Here is a 26,815-nt window from a genome sequence, read left to right as displayed (position 1 = left end):
AATAGCTAGACAAATTTTATTTTCACTGTTAAGACAGGTAGAATGATAATTCTGCTGTTTTGATTTTAGAGAGTCTAAGCTAACCAATAAGCAAGAGTATATCTTGAAGTATGATACCATGGCAACACTTTGTGGCCTTGGTGAAGCTGAAAAGCGTACCAAATGAATAATGAAACTATGAATAATGAAACAAATGAATAATGAACTATGCCTTCATTCTGAGCAGACTGAGACAGGCTAAGAGAATGGGCAAAGTGCTCATTTGGCCAACATACTAGTTTTCAATGATGGCTTTTCACCCCCTAGTTAGTCATGAAGCCAACAGAATATGTGACAACTTGTATATTTTTTTAAAAGTAACTAATTACAGAGAGTTCATCAGAGAATGCAGCACCACGGGAAGGCTGGGCTACTTATTAAGATACTGCCTCTCCCCTCCAGAGCTGGTACTCAGCAGACTCCAATTCAGCAGGCTCTTTGGAGTTGGTACCTTGTGGAGCTGAGCTTCTAAGAAGCTCTAGAGGGAGGCTAGAAGACCACAAGAGGAAGATGGGATGTGCTTCCTGGTCTGGCCACCACTTCTCCACCGCCCTCCTCCCCTGCACCCCCAGCGATGCATGTGCACTCCAGCAGCGGCACAGTTCATGCCAGTGGCCCAAGCCGCTTAACAGTTTTTCCTTATTCCCCAGCCAGCCTCATTGCAGTCCTGCCGATTCCAACTGGTCAACATTCCCTCTTTGATGTCTAGCTCCAAGCTTCTAGGTTCTGATAACTCCACCCACTTCCCATGACCCCCTGGTGCTCAGAGAGGTAGCTTCTTCCTGCTATTACTATCTCCATGGTACCTCCAGGGCACTGCTCATCCAAGAATGTACAGAGAGCCAGTCCTTGCAATGTCTGTTACTCTTTCACCAGAATGTAAATTAACTACATCACTTAGCACACTGTTTAGTTTAGCTGACTTTTTCTTCACAGATAGATTTTCTCAAAAAAGAAGTAGTGAGTTGATTTACATTCAGGTAGAGCTCCTTATCTCATTGCAGACTGGTAGGAAATAGACAGCAGATCAATTACTTGAAAGTAACACAGTCTTAGTGGTTCTCCCAGTTAATGTTCCTTTATATTATGGTCATTCCTAAAAATAACTCCAGTGATTTTTGTCTTCTATAATGAGACCCTGACTGACACAGAAGTTAGATAAGGTAATATTTGAGTAACATGGATTTAACTATATACATGCATGTGTACAAAATGGATTGATATAAAATGTACCATAAGATCAGAAAGTTAGATATACATTAACCTAACAAGCAGATTGTAAGAAAAAAATATTGACCTAAACTCCAGTTGCACACATAATCTACCTTGCTTTCCTGTGACACTATATTTTAAACAAATAAAGAAACTCAAAGAAAAATATTCAAAGAACTCCATCCAACACAAACTTCCATTTATAAAAGAGAAAAAAAGGTAACACCAAATGAGAGATACTCTGTTTTTTAAGGCTTGAATGTGGTTTCTTTCAGGGTTTAGGAAAATGTGTTAATTTGTATGAGTACATTGTGTGAAATGATTTCAGAGTACCTAAACGAATTCTGGGTTTTCTTTTGCAAAGCCCTTTTCTCTGCCAATCATATTTATGGGCAGAATTGCTTGTGTCTGGCAATTATGGGAACATACTATTGAAATGGGCCTATCTTCCAACTATTTAAATATTTCCTGCTGGGGTGCATGGGTGGCTCAGTGGGTTAAAGCCTCTGCCTTCAGCTCAGGTCATGATCTCAGGGTCCTGGGATCAAGCCCCACATCGGGCTCTCTGCTCAGCAGGGAGCCTGCTTCCCCCTCTTCCTCTGCCTGCCTCTCTGCCTACTATCACAATCTCTCTCTGTCAAATAAATAAATAAAAATCTTTTAAATACATAAATATTTCCTAGTAATCTAGCAATCACTTTACCTAATAGTTCACTGACCTGTCTGTAAGGTCAGTGCCTTCTAGAGTTTGTTTCATGACCAAAGTTAGTGCTATCTATACAGGGGGTTCTAGGCTAAGAAAGCGGAAAACCTATAACATAGAACATGTGCCTGCCTGAGCATTATCACATCACTACAAAATAGGAGGCTCCTTCTTCTATTGGTCATCATGAAATTACAGAAAACATTTCATTGATTTCATATAAATGAACACACACATACTTTACAGGGTGTCTTGAAATTTTGAAAATACAGGGCCAATTATTTCATTTTTTATTATAGAGCTAGTCATATATGATGATAGAGTTTAGTTCCTAAACTGGGTCATTTTGAGCACAAGGGAGAGGCAACTACCTAGGACTTTAAGATAGCTTGTATGGTCACCCAACTCATGTAAGAAGTCAGCCTCCAAAGATGCATTTACATCTCAACTGCAAGAAATATGACATAAAAGAGATTAAGTCGACACATGTTAATTAAAATGAAAAAAAAAAAGTATGATAAATAGTACTCTATGCTTCCAGGTATCTTGCATGTAAATACATAACTACTATGTCACATGGAGTCTTATTCCTTGATATATCCTTTGACACTGCTCTAGAATAGCTAGAATATTTGTAAATATAAAGCACCCATGGCAATCATGAGATTGTGCCTCTTGGATCTCGGACTGCTGGGTGTCTAAGTGGCCAGGGCCACAGCTGCACTTGCATGAAGGCCACAGGCCGCCTGCAGCCAATGACAGAGCACAATAGGAATACTGAAGTAGGGCCATTTCTAAGAAACACAGTTCTCCTCTGATGGAGACTGTGGCTCTGGGACTCTCCAAGTGAATTTTCTTTAGAAAGGCATGGTGGTCTTAGAACTTCACCCAACCTTTTTTCCTTCTCTCTCTCCCACACTGGGGATCAGTCTTACACTGGGGTCCATAGGCTCTTCCAGCCTCCCCTAACACCCTCCCCATTTTCACTCATAAGCACTTCCCTCAATCAATTTCTTACACATTTAATCTCTTCTTGGTATCTCCCTCTCATGGGACCCAGACAGAGCACAGATGTTTCTTGACATAAATCTAGTTTATATGTATTCTAAATACAAAGAATATTTTAAAACTGAAGGCACTTGAATCAGTCACATTTACACACTGAAACTCTACTATGATGTGGTAAACCCAGAGAAATATACATATTCTCCCTGTAGAATTAAGCCAGTTCAAATTGGAAAAGTTAACAGCATTTAATCAAATTTCAGTGTTCAGCCTGAATGTATTTCAACATGACAGAGAAAACCAAAACTATTCTCACATTAGAGATTGATACCGCCTAGCGTCATCTATAAAAGGAGGTGTTCAGATGATACGTATGACAACTTTCATGCCTAAAATTCTATGGTTTCCTAAAATTATTTATTAATCAATTTGTTTTTATTTTTTAACATTTTCTCTCTATTGTTGCAGGTGCATGGTACTTTGCATTTGGTAAACATCTCTTTAACTGAATCTTTAACAGAATGTCAGGGTAGAAAGGGTTCTAGAGTGACTTAATCCACCCTAGAAGAGATGCCTCAGGTTCATTTGACCTAAAGGCAGAAAAAAACTGACCAGTGCAAGATGCTCAGGCATTTTTCTAATAGCTTATGTAAGAATCAACATTTTTTTTAAAAGATTTTTATTTATTTGTTTGACAGAGAGAGATCACAAGTAGGCAGAGAGGCAGGCAGAGAGAGAGGAAGGGAAGCAGGCTCCCTGCTGAGCAGAGTGCCCGATGCAGGACTCCATCCCAGGACCCTGAGATCATGACCTGAGCCGAAGGCAGCGGCTTAACCCACTGAGCCACCCAGGCGCCCAAGAATCAACATTTTTAATGTTGAGTAAGAAGCAGCTGTGGCCTCTCACCTCTTAAAACTGGTTCATTGCCCTGCTATTTTATTGAAAACACTTTAGAGTGTTGTGAAAATTTGAATTACCTTGTTTTGATTAATTCTGATGTTGTTAATATACATTTTTTTCCCTTAGGTTAGATAGGCAAACACACTGTCCATTCCAAGAAAGTTAACAGAAAATATATTTTAAATATCCATTAAGGTAAGTATTTAAGGTTCTATAAATGGCAACAATGACTACATGAGGTCAAGTTGGCTAACTTAACCAAAGAAGGAAGTCATTTGTAAATCATGCTGAAGTTAGGACAGGATGGTAGAGTAGAGAAAGTATTGGATTAAGAGATAGTCATGCATGTTTCATTTCAGATTCAGCTTTTAATAAACTAACTGTGTGACCTCTGAAATGCTACCTACCCTGTCAGGATTTCTGCTTCCCCAGCTGTGAAATAAGAGGATTGGACAAGATGGCTTAAGAAGGCCTCACAGCTGTTTCAGTCCCATGGATACTATGTGCACTTTTCTGTCACACATGATGACTAACATGAAACTACAGACTCAACCAAAATTGAGAGCTTCTTAGTATTAGAGGAAGAAACCCCAAATGCAAATAATCTGACAAGAGAAAAACATCTAGTTCTCTTTGCATTTTTAAAGCATTTTTTGTAACTAGATACAGTATGAAAGGGAATCAGGATAGGGGTGCCTGGGTGGCTTAGTTGGTCAAGCATTCCACTCTTGATTTCGGCTCAGGTCATGATCTCAAGGTCATGAGATCGAGCCCCACGTTGAGCTACGCACTCAGCTCCGAGTCTGCCTGAGATTCTCTCTCCGTCCCTCCCCCTTCTCACTCTCTCTCTCTCAAATAAAGTCAAAAAAAAAAAAAAAAAAGAGAGAGAGAAAAAGAAAGGGAACCACAATAATTTAAGGAAAAGCAACTTCCAAGCAAACATTCCACTGACAGACCCTCTTAGTGCCTTCTACAGAGCCACTGAGGACTGAAGGATAAAAACAATTCTTTTTCCCCCTCAGTCTGTTGGACAGAAGCGGAGCTAAGTGTCAAAGTGTTTCCTGTTCTGATGACAGATGGCCAGGCTTGCTGTAGAAAGGCTAAAAAAGACTGTATCCCACAGAAGGGCAAAAAAAGTGCTCCCGGCTCTCACCATCTCTCCTTGCTTTCCATCAAAGCCCTTCACCCACAGAACCCAACATGAATTCCAAAGCTGGACCTCAGTTAGCAACTTGCCATTCCCATGAAACACAACTTTCCCTTGTCAGCTGAAATTCCACCCCCAGCTATTTCCTTTTCCAAGGTAGTGACGTTGTAAGCACAGGAGCCCTAAGTCATTCTTTCCATTTTCTCTCCACATAAGTGAATTTTAAAACCAGAACAGTAGGGTTCCAAATGAGGCAGTTTCCACCACATTTATGTACCCCAGCTGAGAATTTGTTCATACTCAGCCTACAGTATGGGGTTCATTCTTTTAAATCTACTCAAGGGGGCTATGGGCCAGGTAGCCTTAGTAAGTGAAAGATATAGTTACTAAAGGAAAAGACAACAAGTAAAAAGAATAATCCCTTTAGGGAAATATAACATTGGGTAACAACCACTATTTATAATAGAATGGCCACAGGCATATAATATCTTATAACTCAGACTTTAAAACTAAAAACTCATTTGCAAATTTTCACATCAATATTTACAAGAATATTTACTAGTAAGACATGACACTTGGCGCAATGCCTTACTTCGGAAAAATTCTCTACTAAAGATAAAATGGATTTCACTTTAAAGCTTAATACTATAAACTTTTATCAAAATAATTTCCAAGCTTCTGTGCCAATCAGTATTATTAGTATGTGCATGACTAAGAGAAGCTCAGTCTTCTTAAGACTGAATTTAAGCAGCCTACCTCATTAGCAGAAGCATTCAACATTGAAATAACCAAGAAAAAGGTTATAGCAGTCTTGAAGAATTACTTTCATAGATAAAGGTGCCTCAGCATATGTAGGACTAGCACAGGACCAGGAGGTGAAACACAGTCTATGAAAGGAACATTTTCCACCAGCAGCTGGTGTTGCCTAGTTAATAGCTACGTAAGACACTAAAACGTAATTTTGTTGCTGAAGGTTATAATGATAACACACATCACAACAACTGATTTTTCTCAGTTGTGTGACATGGAAATTTTCAACCTCTTTCAAAGCATCAGATGGATTTTATAAGGCTCCTAATGCCCAGAAGTAATAAGTAACAACTACAATAGTCAGAGGACATGCAACATCTTTCACGGGCAAAATAAATTACTTTCAAAGATATTTTTGGTATATGCCTAAAAAATATTTACTATAAAGGATAAACTACAAATATTTTTATAAGCCAAAGAAAAATGCACAAATGTTCTTAGGACGCCTGTTACGATTATTTAAAATACTACTATGTCACACACAAAACATGAGATATACGCTTACAGTTATGTAAGAATTATATAAAGTAACTTGGCAGATCCTACCTTTTTTAGGAACCGGACTCCATAGGTAAATACATAAAGGGAAAATGAAAATCTCCACCTGTAGAAGTTTAAAAAAAACATTCTATGACATTCAGTTTATATATTTCATAGCATAGTATTCTGCAATACGTGAGTGAAAGAAAGTCCATTAAATCCCCCCTCCCACCAACTGCTCCAACCAGGGATTAAGTTTAATGGGCAATTTCCGTGTTAGCTGAACACATCCACACTCATATGGATGCCTTATTGCAAAATCTTAAATATCAATAATTCATAACAAATTTTTCTTCCTGTTACTGTATTTGCCCATCTGTTCATCTCTATCCAACATATGCATTTCCTCTTGTTAATCACTCATGAAGCTTCTGAGTTCATTCAGTTCAACAATAAAAGGTACATAAGACTGTTTTGAATTCCTTGTCTAATTCAGATATTAAGTAAACAGCTTGACTTAACTGAAGTTCATACTTGTTTTAAAAACAAAAGCTTTAGTACTGTTAAATCAGGTAAGATTTTTTTCCTTCATCTTTTAACAAATACTTACCGACATCTTCATGGATGTTGCTAAAGGAACCCACTTGGAATCTAAGTCATCCACCCGATACATGACCACTAATGACAACCTTACACCACCCCAAACTGTGTATCTAGCTGTTAGTTAGACTTTCATTTTTTTAATGAGGAAAACCATTTTTGGTTCTCTTTCAATTTTAAATGATTCAATGTGTAAGCCTTAAAATATAAGACTTTCTGTAGACAGTGCTGATGTTAGCAGGGGAGAAAAAAAAGTTGAAGCCCTACTTTTTACCCCCTACAAAGATAAACCACACTTAGATGTAAGATCTAAATCTGAAAGGTGAAACTATAAAGCTAACAGAGGAAATTGATGGAAGACATCTATGCAATTTGGGGATAGGCAAAAACTTCTAAATAAGACTTTAAGACCTCAACTTAGGAAGAAAATTCATGCATTTGATATCAAAATTAAAGATTTTGTAAAGTGGTCCCCATAGAAAATAAACAGATGATAGATTAGGAAATGTTTTTTTAATAATATCAAAAATTATTGGGACAATGTAAAACATTGAATATGAATCTTAAATTAGACATCAGTATTATATAAATGTTAAATTTATTGAATGGGGGAATTGTATTACAGTCTATGTAGGAGAATGTCCTTGTTTTTAGGGGATTTACAGTGAAATATTTAGTGTGAGGTACCTAAAATTTTAAAAATATGTACATAAGACTTTGTGTAAATATAAAGACTTTATATAAATTATATATTATATCTATGTATGGTTTACCCTCGTACTCAACTCCCAATATTATTTCTTATATTTTCTAACTGTGAATAGCTATGCCTTTCAAAGTTGGCTAAGTTTCACTCATTAGCATTTCTGAGGTTGTGCTGTTAGTAGTTCTATGGCTTACAAGTTATAAAGGAACACAACAAGGGACTAGTCAACCTCAATCAGCTTACAAGTTATAAAGGAACACAACAAGGGACTAGTCAACCTCAATCAGTCAGGAGGTAAATTGTTTCACATGTTTGCAAGCCATGTAAAATTTTCAAATAAGGTAAAAAAAAAAAAAGAGGGGGTGGAGAGGGAAGGGAGGAAGAGGTGATTTTAGGAGAGGACTCACATTTCATATAAAATATTCTGAAAAAAATGACAGCTTCTGCAGGTAAGAGGAAAAGAATAATGGTAAGGGGGCCTTTGAGAGCTGAGTTAGACCCAACAGCAGACACAAGTATCCCTCGGAGTTTCAATCCTAGGCTGGCTAACCTTTCAAACATCTTGGAATTCAAACCAGAACTAACATTTAGAGAAGAGCTTTGAACTTCAGGGTTGAAAATCTTCAACTAATAATTCATAAAACCTGAATTCAGGAAGAAACAATAAAAATGGATGGAAGCAGTAAAATAAGTGAATGAAAACTTGCAAATGATACAGAAAAGCCCTCTTGTAGGTAAAGGTGGTTCACTTACTATAGTATCAAGGACTTAATTTTAACCATTTCTCCATTACTGATTTTTGGTGGTTACAGATGGGAGTGCTGGTATGTTTCTTTCTGTCTGGATATATAAATTCTAGATCAGAAGTGAAGACCAGGAACCATAAGTGACAACAACAGGGTTCCATGCTTGGTTTTAATGTTTTGTTGGAACTATCTTGAAATTCTTCATAATTGATGAACAAGAGACCCCACATTTTATTTTGCACTAGGCACTACAACTATGTAGTTGGTTTTGGTTCAGGCACACAGAATCTCCAAACTTTGGGCAAATCTATTATTCCTTGACCTCAGTTTCACCTTTCTAATGGGAGAGTGGGTTTATATTACATTCTTTTGGTAATACAACCCAAGGATTTGATGGCACAAGTAATCTCCACTTGTCTCCAGTCTCTTCCACTTCCCAATGTATTAAATCAACGTACTTCATGCATATGCGGGTCACTTTTCTGGCCTCTGAAGGCAACTGAATTTGCAACTCCCAGATTAAATGATTTATAACAGCTGTTTCAGCTCTAAAACTCCTCTGTTAGTAGGCAATGATCAGGCAATTTTTATGTATAATAAAAACTTTATGGAAGTCATTGGAATTCCTATAATCACTTAATGTACCTGCATTTTATTTCTCCACTAAATTGACCCAGTTTTCAGAAGATCTAGGTTCTAACACAGGACACCAATGCCTCCATCAATTGAATTGAATAACAATTTGTGATGAATATTTACAAGGCAGAGTTTATTTCTACAAAATACCTGCAGGAAGCAAAATTTTCAAGCATTCTGCTACATGCATAATAACTTTTTTTTATTTGTGTAGTTTCATACAAATTATAGTTTTAAATGATGTCTAGCTACAGCCTCCTGATGGATAACCTCCCCCAACCTCCCACTAAAATACCTATAAAACAAGAGGTAAAGTTGCACACAACCACAAAAGTGTGTGTGTGTGTGTGTGTGTGTGTGTGTATAGAGAGAGAGATCTATATATATCTATATGCCTATATAGATATATCTCTCTCTTTCTATATATATCTATATATATATATATAGATATATATATAGAGAGAGAGAGAGATAGATATATATATATAGATATAGCCTTCAACCTATAGCAGGAATCAGAATTTTACAGCAGGAAACAAACAATAAAATTAGATTTTTAAAATGATGTAATTCAGGGCAGAGAAAAACAAGCTATGAATCCTGAAGGAAGTAGGAAAATCTTAGCGTATCTTCCTTTCTCTGCTTTCTACCATCCCGGATACAAATGCAACAATCTGTATGGTCAGAAACCTCCTCTCCGCCATGAGGCTTTTGGGGCAGGAGGAGAATCCCCCCCCACCCTATCGGTTAGTGACTGCTACTTTTAAAAGGTAAGTGGGAATAAAGGGAAATATGTAGCATCCCGGGGTTTCAGCTGCAGAAAGGCAGATGTAGAGACAAGATGATCCGTGATGGTATTTATTCTGGGGGTTAGCATCGTTTAATAATCCCTACAGAGAGTATGAAAAACAAGGCATTAGCCATTGCTGCTTTATACAAAACTCTTCTAGACCACAGAAAATAGGCCAGGGACTGCAAACATCAACTACTGCTACAAGGTCTGAGATCTGAAAGAAGACTTTTAACAGCAAACAAAAGGACGGCAGAGAGGGGGTGGGGCCCAGGGCAATCCCCTCACCCTCTCTGTGAATGGGGTCTCGGTGGATATTGCCAAATTCAGGAATGAAAGTAAGAGCTAAATGTCAACATAGGTCTACCAAGAAGTAGTGCATAAATACGGAAAGAAAAAAGAGCATGCTGGAGCGTCAAAGAAAGACCTGTCTCCTAAAAACAACTCCCTAGAGGAACCAGATGTAATTTTTAGAAAAGTATTTGGCATTGATAATACGATACCAGAAGACATGTCCCTTAAAGACCAAAGTAGAAAGCCATAATCAATAAATGACTACCGGGTATGATAAAAAGAGAATCGAAGCGAAATAAAGATCCAGTACAAAGATTCTAAAAATGAAGGGACAGAATATTACCCACATAGGGGGAGAGAGAAAAATGGAGATGTGTACTATGTAAAATCAAATCATTGATGTAGAAGACAAACAGCCCCATATGACCAGAGAAAGGAACCAATAGATGAAAAAAGACTAGATCTGAAGGACCAGAAAAATCAAGTCTAATTATAGTTGTTTCTGAGAAAACACGACGGCAGAAACTGAAATAGAATAATCAAAGACTGTATAAAAAAACCCAAAATCTGAATGGAAAAAAAAGAGGACTAAATTGTATTTCAAATTATATCAAGTCAAAGCCATATTCTGACAGAAGTTTTGAATCCTTGGGTTTAAAAAAAAAAAAATTCTTTAGTACCAGGCATAAAAGCAAAAACAAGTCAACACAAAAATCAAATGAAAATAAATTACCATCAAGGAAATAAGTGTCCAATTGGACTTAAATGTGTCCCCTGTATTACTAACCTACAAAACAAAGAGAAGACTCAGTCAGAGATAGCCACTGCCAGCCAAACTGCCTTTCAGCTGTGAAGAACAGGAAAAGCAGTCTCACACAGACCAAGGCTCTGAAAATACCATACTTACTAACCTCTACTAAAATATTACTTAGCTTAATTCCAATCCATCAAGATACAAATAAAAATTATTTTACAATATTTTACAATACAAAAAGCCTAATTTTGGAATAAAACGACTGGGGTTAGCAACATAAATAATTGCCCTAAATTTCACGGGCAAATTAAACGCTATCGCCCTTCGGGGACAATGTAATTCATATAAAATATTTAACAATAACCAGGGGATGAATCCTTAGATCATAAGTATTTTCATTTAGAAAGCAGGGATGGAGAAGGGAAGCATTAAACTTATTCATACAGAGAAATTTCAAAAGACACTGTTGTTACGGTAATAATGGAAATAAAGTTAAAGAAGGTTTTCTTAAAAACCTAAAGCCTGGTTAAAGATGGTGAAAATAAATGACCTCTGTGCCTTGCATGAAGGTAGCACTAAACAGGCAGAAGAGGCATTTTGTGAAGCATCAGTTCCCAAGGCCACAGGAAAGCGGAGCGAGAACCACCACCCTCTCTTTTGGGGGGCTGCAAAGCAGAAAGTAAGTGTCAGCCTGGTTAGCAGAATCAAAAAGCTGGATGCTCAGCTGTCAGTGGACAATGCTCAGAAGCACCCCAGGATGCCAGAAAGACTCCCTCAGAGGAGACTCAGCAAGGCAGCAACCTCTCCTGGAAACAAGAAACCTAGTGATTAGGTTGCCCAAGGAAGAGTTGCTACATTGTTGCTAGGTGGCAAAACCAGGACACCAGCAGCGGACTCTAAAGCCCCCTCTCCAATGCCACGGAATTACAGTGCACTTCTTTTGCCTCGAGAAGTCAATGTGTTCCGCTACATTTGTTTGGACATGGAAACCTTTTATATCCATCAAACCTGAAAATAAAAACGACCACCCACTGAATCTGGTTTATTGTCCTTAGACAACAAGGCTGAAAGGGCTCTTTGTTAAAATCAAGACGAATAAAATGTGCCATGAAAGTAGGGAGAGTTGACGTCTTGCGTCTTCCTGCCAGGGGTCACGAATGGCACCAGGATCCTCAGCTGTAGGAAGATGAAGCAGGGAAAACACCCAGAGCAGCCCCAGTGCTCAACTCAGCACACCGTCCTAGGCAGAGCAAGGCAGGCAGACGTGGCCATTTTGCTTACAACAATTACAGCGTACTTCCTATTCCAAGAGCTCTTCTAAGCACTTTACAGATAGGAAGTCATTTAGCGAAACTATTCTAAACACCAGAGTAGGTACTATAATCATCATGCCCACTCTCCCTTTCTTTGGCTGAGGAAACAAGGACCAAATGGCTTAATGAAAGTGCTGAAGGTCACATAGCTAGTAAAGGAGACTGCCAAGCCTGGAAACTAGGTGGGCTGGTTCCAGCATCCTAGCTCTTAACCATTATGGGATGCTACCTCTTCCTGAACTGAATACTCTTGAACACTGAAGACAGTGTATTCAGCTAAAATCATATCTTTAATTCAAGGAACGTTAATGGACACCACATAATGAGAAGAGTCTCTCCTGATCAAGAGAAATTGGGTGCCTGCAAAACTGGAGACAGGTAAGGACTGCACTGGTGCTTTTATTCAATACCAGCGCAGCTAAAATAATATAGAGCTTGTCAGCTAACGTCAACAGTAATTACCCGGGGGCCATTCTCCATTTTAGCCAATCATCCTCTCTACCTGCTGAAATACTATTCCTCCTTCAGGATTTATGTCAAATGCTAGTTAGTCTATGAATCTACCTTTTCCGAATGTTGCAACACTGAAAGCACTGTAAGTCTCTCTCTGATGGTGTGTTCTTTACCTCTCTACCTCATCTTTGATTACAGCCAAAAACCTCTGACTTGCCTGTGAGTTCCAAGGAGGTAAAACAGAGCCTTATTTATCTTTGTATTCCTGAAAGCAAACATTGTGTTTTGCAAAGAACAGCTTCTAAACTGACATCTGAATTTTTATTAAAGGTATAGGTACTCCCTTTATGTATTTTAAAGTTTATTTTAACCAAAGTAGTCCATAATCTAATAATGTTATCAGCTATTTCTAGGAACTGTGCAAAAATATAAATAAGAAAGGGGGAAGACATGCCAAATACTGCTAATGCAATTTTTTAAAGATTTTATTTATTTATTTGACACAGACAGAGAGAGAAAGCACAAGAGGGGGAGCTGTAGGCAGAGGGAGAGGGAGAAGCAGGCTCTGCGCTGAGCAGGCAGCCCAATGTGGGGCTCCATCCCAGGACCCCGGGATCATGACCTGAGCCGAAGGCAGCCACTTAACCGACTGAACCACCCAGGCACTCCTGCTAATGTAATTTTAAAAATTATCAACATAGTAGTAATTTGGAATCAAAGAGAGTCAACACTGAAATAATGTACATGAAAAATATGAAAATATTGTTATCGAGTACAAAACTAAGGCAGAGAATACAAAAATTTAGCATATAGTATGGAATCATTATTTTTGAGACATTTCTCATTTTAGCTGTTCCATCATCTAAACTATCACAAATAAGGATTAACTCATTTCTTATCAAATACATGAAGAGAAGTACAGCTTCTATCTTTCCTTCCATAAAATTTAAGATTTTAATATAAATCATGCCACCATATCTTGTAAATTATTACAAATAAAGTAAAATTATGATAAATGAGCAGGATATATTTTGAGATACAATAGTGTAGATTTTATTATAGTGATACTTTAAAATACATAAACCCACCCTTTTACCTCAAAGTACAAAGTAGATTAAATTCCTGTTTTTCTACTAAAAACTCAGAGCTGATGACATTCCTAAGATATGGACAAAGCTACAACCTAAACATATTCATATTTTGTCACTTCTTCAGTCAAGTACAACTGGACTTCTAAAACCCTTCCAAGGGGTTTCTGTATTATATCTGACATGTTCACCTGCACAAAGTTTTGAAGTGAAGTAATTGTGGTTTCAAGCTCAATAGCAAGTCTTACTTACAAGGTGAACTGTCTTTCTACTTACTAGGTTCTCTTTGAGGATCACCCATCTACTTTTTAAAAATGACAAGAGCAGGCATTTCTTGAACACTTATTTTATGCGTGATACCATCGTTAAGAGTTTTGTATGTGGCATCTCATTTACATTTTATGAGAACCATACGGGCAGATGCCACTGTCGTTTCCATCTTGCAGATAAGGAGAGTGGAATTAGGTAACTTGCCTAAGAACACAGGTAGCAGGTGGTGAATTTGGTATCTGAATCCAGACAGGCTCATGCCAGAGACCACGCTTCTCACTACTAAATCTCTTTACTTTAATACAAAATTAAAATAAAGCTTATTTTTGTATTATGAGCAACTTTCCTGCACAGCTCACTCTCTCAGCACATGAACACAAAACCCGTGGAATTACTCTGATAGTGGCCCACCCCCATTTCAGCTCTTCTTCTATGTTAAGGCAAGAGGGCAAGTAAGATTCACTGTTGTCTCTTCCTTTCTCTTCGTATATAAAGCGCGCCCTCCAAGTGCAATGACTTAGCCAGAATCCTGATCAGAATTGGTGTTGAGAACATGCGCTGCTTACTCTAAGTGGGATAATAGCTCACCAAAGCCAAGTGTTTGGTCTTGCTGGTGTTTCATTATAACATCAACATATTTCTGTGCACACAAATCGGAGGTCTCCATCCCCCATTTTTTATTTCCTCATAACTGGGGTTGTTCTTAACAACTAGAGAGTCCATCCACACCCTTGTTCTACAGATGAGAACACTGGGTCCAGACAATTGTGCCGCTCCCCTACATTCTCAGTAACTTGGTGAAAGAAAACGTGTGTCCCTATTTTTCACACTAGGTCTCCTTCTATATCTTGGCCTTAACGTCAAGACTAGAAATGGATGACCACATCCTAAGTTCCAGAAAATACTCAGCGGATACCTAACACACAGCCTGTTCTCTGAGGAGGAAGAATGATGTTCAGTAGTGTATAAATAAAGACTTTTGGAAATTAAACCAACACCTAACTTTTTTACAAAGCCACCTACAGATTTCAGAACTCTGGGTAACTGGTTGGTTGGCTGGATTTTTGGTTTGTAGAACAAAGTAAGGCCTTTTAATTAATTGGCAATTATAGGTCTAACAAAGCCCTCAGACATCAATGACTCATGTTAATGATGCAGATACAGACCTATTTTTCTCTTGCTCCACAGGCTTTTAGCCAAAGTGCCTCCATCCAAGGATTAGTTTTATTTTTCTTTACCTTCAGGGTACAGTATGTGAAAGTGGGTGGGGGATTGACCTAAGACTTAGTTAACTGATAAGTTTCATCTGATAATTTTTTTTTTTTTTTTAAGCTGTAACATGACCTTTGGGTCAGTATTCTCCTTTCAAGCTGTCTCTGGGATACTAACTTTATTACCTGCATACAACAGAGATGTTCATTAACTAGGGAATAAAGTAAATTGACTGTAGTTTGGAAAATGTCCCATGTATCTTAAAGAACGAAATAAAGGGGAGATGAAAATTGCCATTTTTTGGAAACTCTGAGATATAATCTAAATTCCCATAATAGCTTTCAAAACTTTCATTAGTTTAGGAGTCCAATGAAATACCCTAGTTATGAGAAAAGATGTTATTTGTCCCATGGACTGATTACACAGACTTGAGTTTTAGCCTCAAAGCAAACATTTCCTGAAATTATTGCTACTTCCATCAATAATTTACTCTGTCATTCCAAATGGTTTTCCTCATTTGCTAAAGGCTCAGCTGTTTCTGTTTGAGAAGCAACAGACTTACCAACGCAGTCACTGAGGCTGGAAGTAAGTCAAACCTATTCACTTTTCATTCTCAGGTCAAATGTGGACTTAATTTGAGCAGAATAGTCTTCACTAAATCCAGTGACTTAAGCATTTGCCTTTGGCTCAGGTCATGATCTGGGGGTCCTGGAGTCAAAGCCCACATCAGGCTCCCTACTCAGCAGGGAGTCTACTTCTCCCTCTCTCTCTGCCCCTCCTCCTGCTTATGCTCTCTCTCTCAAGAAAAAAAAAATATATATATATGTATATATTTATATATGTGTGTGTTTATATACATATATATGTATATATTCCTATACATACGCACACATACACATATATGCATGCCAAGAAAATAAAGGAGGGAATAAAAACACCAAATTCAGGTTAGAGATGCTCTCTGGAAGGTGGAGAACAAAGAGGGGCGTCCAGGGAACTTCAGCTGCTTCTGTAATATTTTAATTCATTAAAACAGGATTAGAGAGGAGCACCTGGGTGGCTCAGTGGGTTAAAGCCTCTGCCTTCGGCTCAGGTCATGATCCCAGGGTCCTGGGATCAAGCCCCGCATCGGACTCTCTGCTCAGCGGGGAGACTGCTTCCTCCTCTCTCTCTGCCTGCCTCTCTGCCTACTTCTGATTTTTGTCAAATAAATAAATAAATAATCTAAAAAAAAAAAAAAAAAAACCCAAAAAAACAGGATTAGAGAGAGCAGAGTGGGTCCTTGTTATGTCAGTCTCTGTACTTTAGAATAGTTCATTAGAAAAAAGATAGTGTGAATAAGAACTAGGTTCAGTAAAAACATGAAATGACTGTCTTTCCCTTCTCCCGCACCTGGAAACCATGAAGGACTTGTTCTTCATGTCATCGCCCAGAGCAAGCAGCCTTTCCTCAGCATCATAATTAATTGTACTCTTTTCCTGTCATTACATTTGTACTTTTAGGGCCAAAGTGCCATTGGAAATATCATTTGCATTTTATACTTAGTTCTAAGTCTACTGTGTTCAGTTTCTTGGGTTTAATTACTTTGATCTGGATGGTTTTTTCTTATGCTTTGTTCATAAGCTCTACTTAGCAGTTAAATTATGTTGATTCTTTCTTCAATTTTGTACTGGGGTCTATCCTTTTCTCTCCGGGTTGACTTCTCTTGTCAAACACCTGGCAAGTTAGAGTTCAAGGTTGCTGGCATTTGTCCCTCATCAACACCAGTGCCAGTCCCCCACAATCTGCACAAAAGACACCTGCTAAAAATCAGGGTCTCCAAATTACACTTCTGTTGGGTCATTCACTCTTCCTATAAAATCTCTCATTGCTCCCAGAATTCCCTTCAATATAGACTCAACTTACAATTGTGAGCTTAAAGTCCATTTGCACTCAAATGTGAATGGCCCAGGATTTGTGGAGATCAGAAAAAAGATAAATACGCATTTTCCAACGAATACTTGTCTAGGATAAAGATCAAAAAAAGGAATAAAACCAAGATTGCTCCACTGTTGCTAAAAATAAACTCCGTCGATATGACTTTGGAGCATGCACTTGCAAACATCACGCTTCTTAAGCATGTGGTTGAAGCAAAACAGCCAAATATTTATCTTCATCTAGAGTCAAACTCATGTTACGTGTTCCTTGAACATCAAGTGCTTTCATTGTGTGTGTGTGTGTGTGTGTGTGTGTGTGTGTGTGTGTGTGTGTTTTAATATGAAAGCAGACTGAAGACAAAGAGCTATTTGTTTAGCACTGATGCTGGGATGGCACAAGAAAGCAGAAAACAGGAACTAATGCTACTGAAGTTTTCAAAATGTATGCTTTTGATTTAAGAAGGAAACGAGTGTGACCTTTGCTATCCCCCTGTTTGGTGTCAGTTTCGGGCTCTAATACACCTCTCATAACTGGATGTGGGGCTGAGCAGATCCGATTCAGGAATGCCAGTGGGGCCCCCCCACTGATGCCTAAATCCTGCCTGTGACTCTAGTATAAAATGGCTTTGGTCTCCTCATCTGAAATTGGGGAGTAAAATATCTATTTATCAGAGTTGCGAGCTTTCAGTGGGAAGGGGCAAAAAAGATTAAACAGAGAGAGACGGACAGGAATGGAGCCTGTTGCTGACTGGGCTCATCCGTAATTTATTTGCCCTGACATACCAATCTCCCCATGCAAACATTTAAAAGCACATCTTACCTCCTGGATCTTTTTCTTTTTTTCTTTTTAATCTTTTTTTCTACCTATGCCCACCCCGCCTCTCATCCCTCAACTCCTTTAGCCTATTCACTGCCACATTCTCCTCCTGGACTTTTAAATTGTCTGTGAAGAATATGTATTTCTGCACATAGATATAGATGTTGATGTATGCGTATATGTGTAAACACACACGCACACATGTATATTATGTAAATATATGTCTATATGTATATACATACAGGTCTATGTATGTGTATACATATGTATGAATAAAAGTTAAATCCATGAACGTCAAGGATCCTCCAGCCAGAAACAAATATAGACTTCTGACCTATTATCTTCTACCTGGAAAGGAGGATGTTCTTGCTCATTCCTCTCTTACAGAAAAAGACATAACCGGATTAACAATCTGTCATCACTGAGGTTTTTCCCAAAAAAGTCAGTCACCCGCACTCCTGCATAGGAGAATAAGCCGTTTCACGGAACCGAGCCCAGTTAACACGCACAGTGAGATTCTTGGCTGACTGGCTGATGCCATCCAAGTTGCGTGCTGACTGATAGAGTAAGGAGTGGGCTATAGTCACATGGCAGCACCCTGTGTAATAAATAAGTAGGACCCTCTTTTCCCTGTGAGCATGGGGATAAGGGGAGAGTGAGCTGCCCACTTTTGAAGCACCAGCATAATCTCTCCTACCAGCTGGGATTACACAGTATTCCACACTAATGGCAAAGCTATTCTTAGGAACAAGAAACAAGAGACCATGGGACAAGCATGAGATTGCCCCAATGGAAACACTGTAATCACACCCAGATCCCTCAGAGTGATGTTGGACAACCTGAACACTCTCTTCTGGGGAAGCAAGGAGACCTTTAAGGTCTCTTTGACCTCTGAAGCTTTGAAGTCTAAGTCTTCTACTTTGATCCTACAGCCTTTGACAAACCTGGCCATTCTGTTTTGCTTAAATCCCTGCTGCTCTGCTCTTTCACCCTTCTCTCCCCCCTCCCTGCCTCCCCTGCCTCTGGGTCCAGACTGCCTGTGCTCCTCTCTGACATCAGTGACACCCCAGCTTCCATCCTCCACCCTTTTTCACTCCAGACGCTCCCTGGAACTGAACTCACCCAATCCCCCTCTGCTGTGCAGTCGTTACATCTAACCAGCTTCATGACTCCGGACACCCAAAAGGCAGTACACTCCACCAACGCAGGCACCATGGACTCAAACTTCAAAATCAAACGTGTGTTATCTTTATTCCAGAAATCCAATCTGTTCCTAACTTCCATCTCTGCCAAGGACATTATTATCCTCTCAGCATCCTGTCCTTCATGCCTCCTTCTCCTCAACCACTATATCCCATCAGTCATCCAATCTCAAAGTTCTAACTTGGAAATATTCCTTTCATTTATTCCCTTCGCTTCACCCCTACTCCCCACCCTCCCCAAGCGTCTGCCCCAGTGCAGCACATCTAGTTTTCTTTCTCTCAGGGTGGGCTAGACTTCACTGAATTCCACAGACAGACATTTAAGCCAAGGTGTCAACGGATTAATTTAATCATGAGAAAGAGAATAGTCATACAGTCCAGAATATTTCTTTTGTCATGCATGACAGCTTCTCTTCCTATAGGCAAATCTTCAAAGAATTCCAGAGTATAATCAGCAGACCGGTTATAATACACAGAAACAGAATAAGAAAAGTTGATGATCTTAAAATGGCCTGAGGCACTTCCATTGAAAGCAAGTCTTTCCAGAAGCCAATACTCCTTCCCCCTCAGTGCTGTACCATACTCAGCCAACCTGCATCTCAGAATGTCCTCTACCACAGGGAAATCATGTCTCTGTGCCCCTATCCTTCCCTTAGCTGAGAGAGGCTAATCAAATATTACCCTGATCAAGCCTGGGATCGCCTCTTTAGGGTGACCTGAACAAATTTCATTCCTGATCCATTGTACGTGAACTCTATCTTTTTGTTTGTTTGATTTAATCTTAACCCTAATTTTGGAAATAATGAATACACAGTTGTCTCCATGTATTGCCTATAAATATTACATCTCCCAGGTATCAAAGCTGCCTTTCGTCTCATGAATAGCCCATTCACATTCATGCCTCAGTACCTTGTCTCCTACCCTTCCCTCTCCTGGGACGGACTGCTCTTCCTCTTTACCCGACTAAACTTACCTTGACCTTTCTGAAGTTTTCTCTGGTCTCCATCTACACAGGCAGAAGTGTTTGTCTCCATAATATACTGCTCTACTATTAAAGAATACATATTCTAATTATCTTTTAAGTGACCAACAACGAGATAGATTTTCAGCTCCGAAGGAAAGCTCTGTGTCTTAGATCTACTCAGGACTAATATTAGGGAGGCTGGGTTCACATGGCCGGGGCTGAAATTCTGTATCCCTAGTTTCATGCAGCTTGTGTGACCCTGGGCACTCCCTTAACTTCTGTAACCTCATCAATAAAAAGGAAGACAATAACGCCTACTTCAAAGGGTAGGGGTGGGGTTTAAAATGAGATGATCCTTGTAACTTATACAGAATAGCCTTTCAACACATACACATAGCACGTGTCCCATAACGCAACCACTAGGCTGAGTTATATACAAAGTTATATACACTATTACTAGGTGTATATAGCAGGCATATGAAAGGCAACCAATAAATGATTTCTCAATGAAGTGTTATGATTACCTGCAGGGGCCAGTGTCCATGGCTAGGTAGACTACTAAATCACAGTATGACTCTAGTAGGAGACATTTCATAATACATTTGAAGAAAATACAGGTGTAGAGGAGGCCCTGATTCTACTCCAGTGTTTGAGCAGCAGCTCATGTAAATGAGAGACTCTTTGTTGCTTCTTTATTAAATGTATATGTCAGGATTTGGCTGACTTCTTATTTTTCCCTTGTTTGCAGTTTTAAAGTTATTTAATATTTAATGTTACAAAACCACTTGAGATTGCTACTACACTAAATCTGCACATTGTACAAGCGGCTCTGAAAATGTTAGGAGTAAAATTTAGGAGAGCTGGGAAGTGGAAAGTACAGCAGTGACTTTCCATGGCAATGTGGTGTTATAAATAAGATAGGATACGCAGAGAAATTGACCACTGAAGATGTACAGATGAACAAAACGAGTTTATGTTTATTCATGGACTCCTAAGTTCCTTTGTATGCATATATTTTATAGCCACAAAGTAAATATCCGAACTTCAGGGTCATCATCTGAGACCTTTAAACCCAAAGGCTCTAAACAAGATCTTCAAGTTTAATCCCGTGGGGACCAGGTAAGTCAAGCAAATAAGGAAAAAGAAAGTCAGGCTTAGCTCTGAGTATGAGGATGAATGGCTGCTGGTGCTCAGTTTCTTGGCAATGGGACAGATGGGGCCAAGGGCTATGGCAATTTCAATACCCCACTGAAATAAGAGCCAGTCAAATGTCAAGAAAAAATGCAAACGCAAGTATTGCCAGGTTTTTCCCATTTTTCAGAGAAAGATGGCCATCTGATATTTCAGATGCTTTTTATGAAATCTGTTTTCTTTTAGCACTGGCAATTAACTCAATTAAAAATAAAACACCACACAGACCAAATAAAATACATCTTGCTAGCCAGATGCCACTTGAGGTTACTAGTTCACTTCCTGTGCTCTAAGTGCTTTACTTTTATATGTGGCAGAGACGGGTGGGAGATTTTAGTCTCCCATTATTCTCTAAACCATATGAATCTGCTATGATAGAATTCTCTGCTTTCCTGTCACATGGAATTCTCCTGGGTAAAATTTCATCCTCATTTTCTAATGGCCTAATGAACTCTTGCTCGGTTCTTGAAAAATGCCCACCCAGCAAAAATGGAGAGAATTCAAATCAAAGAAACTTGACGCCAACAAACAGATACCCTTTCATTAAGAACAATATATTGAAGGCTGACTAAACTTCAGGTCATATTACAAGATGCTGGGACTATAAATACGAGTAAGTCATGGCTGACAATCCACAAAGGAGTTTCTTGATGGGGCTACAGAAGCAAACCTAAGGAAGCATTACCTAATCTAAGGAGTCATTCTCATCCTCTGTCCAGACTCCCAGTCTGTGACAATATCAGAATAGTAACCTTTATCTCTGGGTCACTGTGCCCATGTGTCACTAAGGAAACATGCCTGGAGAATGGAGGCTTTCCATGGCAGATCTGGAATTCTTTTTTTTTTTTTTTTTAAGATTTTATTTTTTATTTGAGAGAGAGACAGAGTGAGAGAGCATAAGAGGGGAGGTCAGAGGGAGAAGCAGACTCCCCATGGAGCTGGGAGCCCGATGTGGGACTCAATCCCAGAACTTCAGGATCATGACCTGAGCCGAAGGCAGTTGCTTAACCAACTGAGCCACCCAGGCGCCCCAGGATCTGGAATTCTTGTTAAGATGGGGATGGCATCAGGGCACCTGGGTCCCAGGGTGATCCCGGGATCCTAGAATTGAGCCCCACATCGGGATCTCTGCTCAGCGGGGAGCCTGCATCCCGCCCCCCCTCTGCCTACTTGTGATCTCTGTCAAATAAATAAAATCTTAAAAAAAAAAGAAGAAGAAGAAGAAGATGGGGATGGCATCACACCCTGTCCCTTCTCTGGGTGGCTTGGGGTGAGAGAGTCATGGGATACAGCAGAAGACCATACAGAATATAAATTTAAGAGAAAGCTCCATTGGGCCCAGTAGTATACCCAATCTAACACAGAGGAGGGAGAAACGCACATGGCATCACTTGCTCAACACAAGGGGAAAGAGGGCTGCCATTCAGAGTCTGGAGTTCCCTGTGCTTTGTTAGTGGGATACCGGAGCCAGAGCTCACGGAAATAATTCAGCATGGCAGGCCTATGTCGGAATCTTTTTTGAAATGAACGTGATTTGGGGCTAAAGTATTCTTGACATAACCAAACCCTTATCAGAAAGAACTACAGTCTTATTATTTCTCTTTCCTTTTTAAATAAAAAAGGCTAAGTAAATGTATATCAATGTTCACACTTTGGAAAACAAAGAATGATTATTACAAAAATATTTATTACACTGTCAAAGTTTTGATCATAAACGTGTTTTTTATTATGTTCAGTTAATCACTGTGTAGTACATAATTAGTTTGTGAGGTAGTGGTCGGTGATTCCTTAGTTACGTATAACACCCAGGGCTCATCATAAACTTTTTTTTTAAGTTTGAAAATATAAAGAAAGAAGGAAGGCATGGGGAGTGGAACATTGCTGGGTATGGGAGGTGGTCAGTAAGAAACGTACCACGAGTTATTACAGCAAATCACTCATTCAAAGCATCTTGTCAATGATGGCATATGTTATAAGAAAACAATTCAAATTACAGAAAAAGAATACATTTATAGTTTTCCTGGAACATCGATACTGTGTAATTCAAGGCAGAAGTATACATTCAGATGGCAAATTGATTGATTCTCAAGAGGTTTCTTGTCATCAGTTGTACATATTTGGGATGAAACCGCTAACGTCATAACTATACATTCTTTCTCTGTTCCACTGCATGCTTCAGAGTATTTGTATTTCCTGGCATTACAAACGCTCTTTCACGTCAAACCTCAGGCTAACTGGGGTAGCACTGCCAAGAAAGAGATAGATGGGAAAGCAAGCATGTCTTTGGTGAAAGAGCGGCATGCAGATTTGCTCAGAACCAAGCCTGGGCAGTAGGACTTCTTTCTAAATGGGTAAATAATTAAAACTTTGAGTGTCCCTAGGGGTAGTCTCTGCCTCCAAGATTTTGCCCATTCATAGCCAGATTGAGGTTCCTAAAAGAAGACCTCTCATGACACTGTTATGAATGGAGTCTAGCCTTCGAGGCTTTCAGTAATCAACGCCCACTCTCAGATTGCTGTCTTGGACCCCAGGAGTTCAATGTCTGTGTCTCCTGAAACAGCAGATCTGGGCCTACTGCCTTGACTACCCTTTGTCATCTGCCCAAGACCAGCCTCCCCCCTAAGATCCCACTTACCACTTCTCTGCAAAACTTCCCCTCTTTTTTCCCCACTCGTGCTGTGCTTTCTCCCTCTGCAGAAGATTATAGGATTCTCTGGCACTGTTGACCACTGCCTCCATACCATCAAGAACAAGCAGGTGATGACCAAAAACATGTACTGACCACTCACTACTGTCCAGCCACCACGAAGTGCAGCAGCATGTGTAACTCCACTTGCTCCATCACAGCAACTTTTCCAGGCACTTGGTATTTGCCCCTTAAATGAGCGGGACTGTGGCAAGAGGGCAAACATGGCTTGTGAGACATGACACAGCTGGTAAATAGAAGAGCTGGGAACCAAACTCAAGATGTCCTCCAGGATGTCTGACGCGGAAGCTTGTGCTTTTTGTACAACAGTACTCCATCGAACATTTAACAATAGCAATGAGAAAAAAAATGACAGCGACCACCTACTGAGGAACTGCCAGCAGGTGCACTCCTAAGCACTTTTCGAGATCTAAATCACCAATCCTTACAAGTAGGTGCTAACACGACTCCCACCTGAGAGATGTGGAAGGAAATACAAAAAGATCAAGCAGCTTGCCTGAGCTCACAACGTCTTTTAAGTGGCATATGCATGCCCTTAACCCATACCTAAAACCACCCCATCTACTGGCTAAGAGTGCCACCTAACTGTTTCCTGAGACTTTTACAGCTAATTCTTACGTTCAACTTTCCCCCCTAAATCCCCATCGCACTTTTTACATTATCACAGAGGGGAATCTTGAGAGGAAAACAGATTTTTTAAAGGAATGAGTGCTGAGAGCAGGTAGGTAGGAGGAGGAAAGGAGGGAAACAGGAAAGGAGCAACCCTGTTCCTTGGCCTGAAGAGAGAAAACCCTTAGGCAGTATACCTCCTGATGAAACCAGTCATCCAGCATTACTTCTCCTTTACCAATGTCCTAAAGTCACCTTGGAGAGCCACACCCTAAATGGAAACTGCAATGTGAACAGATACAGAAATCAGGTGAACCGGAGCTGGCTAGAGTTCCAGTAAGGGGTGGGTATCCAAAATACGAATACCTCCCAAAGGTATGACGCTATCACCAACCCTACTGCCGATTCATTGCCAGAGCTCCACAAGCTCCCACAAACCTCAGTTTTGGTAAAATAATTAAAATGAGGAAAAATACTGGAACTCACTTTCATGTCATGAACTCACAATTCACGTTTCAAAGGGCACTGCCCTTCAAATGACACCATTAAGAAAAGACATAAGCCACAGTCTGGGAAAATGCTTTTGAGTCATATAGCTGATAATGAATTTATATTCAGAATACATAAGGAATTCTTAAAACTCACTAAGAAGACAAACCCAACTTAAAAATGGCAAAAGATCAAACAGCCATTTCACTTAAAAAAACATATGAACGTCCAATACTCATATGAAAAGATACTTGCCATTATTCATGAGGGAAATAAAAAAATGAAAACTGCAATGAGATACCAATTTGTACTCAGTAGCACGGCTATAATCAAGAAGACACTATCAAGTGTTTTTCAGAACACAGAGAAACTGGAACTCTCATATATTGCTGGTGGGAATCAGAATATTGCAGCTGTTTTAGAAAACAGTTTGATAGTTTCTTAAAAAGTTAAACATACATAATTAAAAATAATAATAAATAAATTTAAGTCAAAAAAGAAAAAAAGAAGAAAGTTAAACATAAATTTGCCATATAGCCCAGCAACCCTCTTTAGGTTTCTAACTCAAGAGAAATGAAAACAGAGGTCCACACAAAGACTTGTATGTAAATGTCCATAGCAGCATTATTTACAATAGTCAATAACACAAACAAGTCAAATGTCTACTCAGTTGGTAAATGGATAAATAAAATGGGATCTATTTGTTCAGATGAAGTGCTAGCATATGCTATGAGATATATGAAACTCAAAAACATTACACCAAGTGAAAGAAGTCAGTCGCAAAAAAGCATACACTGGATGATTCCATTTATATGAGATGTTTCCAGAAAAGGGCAAATCCATTGAGACAGGAAATAGATTAATGGTTGCCTGGGGCTGAGGGAAAAAGGGGGTAGGGAGTGAAAACAAAGGGCACAAGTATTCTTTGTGGGATGATGGTTCTAAAATTGGATGGCAATGCTTGTACAACTCTGTAAATTTACCAAAAATAATGGAGCAGTACCCTTAAAATGGATGAATTTTACAGTACATAGATTATACCTCAATAAAGCTGCTAAAACGAATGACAGTCCTTCAGCTCTGGCTGAATGCAGGACTGCCCACCCTGGCTGCCTATCACTACTCTGCTTCACAAGAGAATGATTCACAACTAGGTTCTTTCTCTGATGTGTTCTAAAGCACTGCACACTGAAGAAGAGAGAAAATGGTGCCCCAAGTATTTCATGATGGAAGCACACACTTAGGAAATGTTCCATTCAGTATGAGCTCTAGAGCCAACAGCTTCACATGGAGGGCATTCTAGAGTTCTATTCTCTTTTTATACTTCCAAAATATATTGTGAGGACTACTGGTTGATTTTTTTTTTTTTTAACGCTGTGCCCCCTACATTAACTCCTGCAAAGACTGCAAAAAAACACCATGAGACATTTCTATTAAAGTATGCTAGTTTCAATACCTTGGAAAAACAATTTAAAAGAGTATTTGTTATAATTTGTTATAATCAAAATCAGGAGAGATGCCTGTGACATCACTCCCTAGACTAGCTAGCGGTTGGGAAACTTTTTCTGGAAGGGTTAGACAATACATACTTAGGATTTGTAGGCCAACAGGCAAAATGAAAGATATTATGTAATAATTTATACAACCATTTAAAATGTAACCAGTTATAAACGAAAAAAGAATTCTTACCTCACAGGTCATACAAAAGCAGAGGCAGATCAAATTCGACTGGCCATACTTGCCACCTCCTGGCCTACACACA

At 39.3% G+C, this 26,815-nt stretch overlaps 1 protein-coding gene across 2 annotated transcripts in view; it reads right to left on the bottom strand.

The window, feature by feature from the left end:
* CERS6 (ceramide synthase 6) overlaps positions 1-26,815 on the bottom strand; it is a 308,524-nt gene that overhangs the window by 135,343 nt on the left and 146,366 nt on the right. For both annotated transcript variants that reach the window (XM_032880376.1, XM_032880377.1), the window contains exon 4: positions 6,363-6,420. In XM_032880376.1, coding sequence (XP_032736267.1) covers positions 6,363-6,420 — 58 coding nt within the window. The remainder of the gene's footprint in view (positions 1-6,362; positions 6,421-26,815) is intronic.

Source organism: Lontra canadensis, unplaced genomic scaffold, assembly GCF_010015895.1.
Source record: "Lontra canadensis isolate GAN:19392208 unplaced genomic scaffold, GSC_riverotter_1.0 scaffold69, whole genome shotgun sequence".
Taxonomy (NCBI): Eukaryota; Metazoa; Chordata; class Mammalia; order Carnivora; family Mustelidae; genus Lontra; species Lontra canadensis.
This window is presented reverse-complemented; position numbering and strand designations above follow the sequence as displayed.